The sequence below is a fragment of the Pterocles gutturalis genome, unplaced genomic scaffold, assembly GCF_000699245.1.
Source record: "Pterocles gutturalis isolate BGI_N339 unplaced genomic scaffold, ASM69924v1 scaffold32885, whole genome shotgun sequence".
NCBI lineage: Eukaryota > Metazoa > Chordata > Aves > Pterocliformes > Pteroclidae > Pterocles > Pterocles gutturalis.
Window position 1 is genome coordinate 1 of NW_010141935.1, and position 3,462 is coordinate 3,462.

General features: G+C 61.3%; 1 protein-coding gene across 1 annotated transcript in view; it reads left to right on the forward strand.

Moving 5' to 3' along the window:
* Nucleotides 1–4: 4 nt before the first annotated feature.
* LOC104469633 (ATP-binding cassette sub-family A member 3-like) overlaps nucleotides 5–3,462 on the forward strand; it is a gene marked incomplete at both ends in the record, with an annotated part of 9,234 nt that continues 5,776 nt past the window's right edge. The window contains 7 exon segments of the mRNA XM_010084211.1: nucleotides 5–198; nucleotides 200–219; nucleotides 522–672; nucleotides 1,161–1,259; nucleotides 1,449–1,641; nucleotides 2,491–2,794; nucleotides 3,278–3,462. The exon segment at nucleotides 3,278–3,462 is cut by the window's right edge and continues 74 nt beyond it. Of these exon segments, the coding sequence (XP_010082513.1) occupies nucleotides 5–198; nucleotides 200–219; nucleotides 522–672; nucleotides 1,161–1,259; nucleotides 1,449–1,641; nucleotides 2,491–2,794; nucleotides 3,278–3,462 (1,146 nt within the window).

A 3,462-nucleotide genomic window follows, 5' to 3' on the forward strand; every position in this document is an offset into this window, starting at 1 on the left:
CTCTAACGTGCAGGTGGTGATGCTGGATGAGCCGACGTCGGGGATGGACCCCGCTTCCCGCCGGGCCACGTGGGACCTGCTGCAGCAGCAGAGGAGCAACCGCACAATCCTGCTGACCACCCACTTCATGGACGAGGCCGACCTGCTGGGCGACCGCATTGCCATCATGGCCAAGGGCGAGCTGCAGTGCTGCGGCTCCATTCCTCAAGCGGAAATACGGTGAGAGGGGAGCGGGCAGGCTGCGCTCCGGTGCGTGTCTTCTCCTTGCAGGGGGGAGCAGGAGAGGGGTGTAGGGCAGGGAGGGGGACCCCTTACTCCTTGTCTGACAGCTGCTTGCTCCCTGTCTTGCTGTTCTGCCTCTTCCAAGGCCCATCCCCACACTTTCTCCTGCGCGGTGCCCATTGCCCAGGGAAAGCCGTCAATGTCCTGTGGTGCCTGAGCACCCCGCTCCGCTCCAGCCCCCCGGGGCCGGGCTGGGCTGCAATTTACCCCCTGCTCCCTTCTCTTGTGGCTGTGCACAGGGGCAGGATACCACATGGTGATGGTGAAGGAGCCCTACTGCAACCTGGGGGAGATCTCCCGCCTCATCTGTCACTACGTGCCCAACGCCACCATGGAGAGCAACGCCGGGGCAGAGCTGTCCTTCATCCTGCCCAAGGAGAGCACGCACAGGTGACGGCATGGTCCCCTGTTTCCCTCCCCGCGAGGGTCCCCCCGTCTGCACGCACCGCTGTCACGGGCTTGCGGGACGTGGGAGCTGCTCTTGGCGTCTGCGGGGAGGGTGCAGGAGGAGGCGCGAGTGCTGGTCTTGGGAGATGGGGTTCAGTTCCTCCTTTCACCGCCACGCTCCCCTGTGTCTGCTAGCACATGGCTCCCGTGCCCACCATGTGGCTGCCCGTGCAGCAGACACTGATGCTGAGCTGGTGACGGTGCGGTGGGGAGGGTGGCACCAACGGGGCAGGTTGGTTTGGCTCTGAAATCAAATCTCTGGATAGCTGAGGCTCCCCGTGGCAAGGAAGAGTAGGAAACGGAGCCCAAAAGCTGCTCTCTTGGGGAGTGTGGGATGCTGAGCACTGCAGGACTGATGGCCGGGGGGGTCTTAGCCTCTGAGCGTCCCGTCTCATGAGTGGCAGCGTCTAAAGCCGTGCTTCTCCGCTCAGGTTCGAGGCCCTGTTCACGGAGCTGGAGCAGAGGCGGGAGGAGCTGGGCATCGCCAGCTACGGCGCCTCGGTCACCACCATGGAGGAGGTCTTCCTCAGGTAGGCAGGGAGGTTGGCCCCGCTGGGGTGTCACCTGGTGGGGACCAGTCCCATGTACAGTGGCAGTGTCCTGCACAGCTCTCTGGGGCGCGTGGTGGGTTTTGTCACTCAGGTTTGGCTTCCCCAGCTCAGAACAGCGGGATCCCGCCTGGGGCTGTGTTTCTTCACCCGCTTTCCCTCCTGGTGCAGGGTCGGGAAGCTGGTGGACTCCAGCATGGACATCCAGGCCATCCAGCTGCCTGCTCTCCAGTACCAGCACGAGAGACGCTCCAACGACTGGGCCATGGACGACTCCAGCAGCCTGAGCGGCATGACGGACATGACGGACGACAGCGGGGCCCTGATCACAGAGGACTGCTCCAGCATCAAGCTCAACACCGGGGTGAGTGGGGCTGTGGGTGCAGTGGGAGTGGGGAGAGGGCACACGAAGCGGGTTTTTGGAGTGGGGTTACCAGGCAGAGCCTCCCCCACAGCCAGTCTTGCTGTGTGTGATTTGGAAGATCAAATTGGAATTGACTTCTTTAGGAAAAATTGTTTTTAGGGTCAGTTGGGGTTTGTCACTGCCATCCTCTCCATCTTAATGAAGAGGTCCACAGAGATGCTCTTGAAGGTGTCCCAGGTGACCTAAAGTGGTTTTCACCTGCTGTTGCTGCATCACTTGGGATTTCCAGCAGGGAGATGAGAAAAAAAGCATCTTCCTCCTTCCTTTGCTGGGCTTGGGTTTTGCATCCCTGGCAGCCCTTCGTGGCCCGCTGCTTAGCACCTGTGATAAATTTCCCTGTGCTTCTCAAGGGCGTATCTCAAAGGCAGAAGGGAGAAAATATGTTAATGGGTTTCAAAAGCAAAGCAGATGCTTACAGGGGCCGCGCTGGGAGCTGCCAGGTGTCTCATCCTGGTCGCTCTGGCAGGCAGCCCCGTTGCAGTAATCTTATTTGTGAACCTCAGATGCCAAGAGGTGGAGGAAGGTGAAGGTCACGGCTGAGGCTGCTTTTAACACCTGAGATCCCAAAGTGACTCCATCCTGCTGGGAAGCCGTGAAGCTGGCTGGGCTGACCTGCTCCGGAGTCCAGCAGCCCAGGCGTGGCTGGGAGCAGGCTGTGCTGCAGGCTCCGGGGCTGCGGGCAGGACAGGGATCTGGTTTCAGGGTCATCATCAGCTGCATGATGACAGCGGCCGGTGGGGCTGTCCCCAGCTGCCTGGGCTGGCGGTGACCTGACTTCTCCCCTCGCAGTTCTACCTGTGCTGCCAGCAGTTCTACGCCATGTTCATGAAGCGAGCCATGTACAGCTGGCGCAACTGGAAGATGGTGGCGGCGCAGTTCCTCGTGCCTCTCATCTTCACCGCCTTCGCCCTCATCGTGGCCAAGACCTTCCCGGGGCCCAGGGACTCCTCCCAGCTGCGGCTGACACTGGAGCCCTATGGCCAGACCGTCATGCCTTTCTCTGTCTCGGGCGCCTCGGGGCTGGCGCAGGGGCTGGCAGAGCAGTACGTGGAGCTGCTGGATGCCCAGCGACAGTCGCCGCTGGAGGTGCTGGGTGAGGGCTCTCGGGGCAGGCGATGCCCAGCGGGGTGTGCAGGAGCCATGGGCTTCTCCTGCCAGGGCCCTCAACGTGGGTGGCTTCAGTCCCAACAGTGACATGTGAGATGTGTCCCCTTGTATCCTCTCCAGCAAGAGAAGGTCCCACAGTTGGCAGGACCCCCCCTCACACAAGCAGACCCGTGTTCTCCATAACCCTGCATTTGTGGCCCAGAGAAGCTGTGGATGCCCCATCCCTGGAGGGGTTCAAGGCCAGGCTGGATGAGGCTTTGGGCAACCTGGGCTGGTCCTGACCATGGCAGGGGGGTTGGAACTCGATGATCTTTAAGGTCCTTTCCAACCCAACCCATTCTGTGATTCTGTGATCACCAGGGCTAGGGTGGACCAGCAGGTCTGGGGCCATTTGGGGTCTTTTCCAGTTGGCCCCAGTTAGCTCTCACGTGACGGAGCCTGCTCCTAACAGCCACGGTGGTGTTGGCAGGTGGCCTGGAGGAATACCTCATCTCAAGAGCCTCGGAGGAAGGGGGAGCCTTCAACGAGCACTACATTGCAGCTGCCTCCTTTGAAGGAGCTGGGAACCGCACGGTGGTCACCGCGCTCTTCAACAACCAGGCGTATCACTCCCCCGCCACCGCCCTCATGCTGGCCGACAACGCTGTCTTCAGG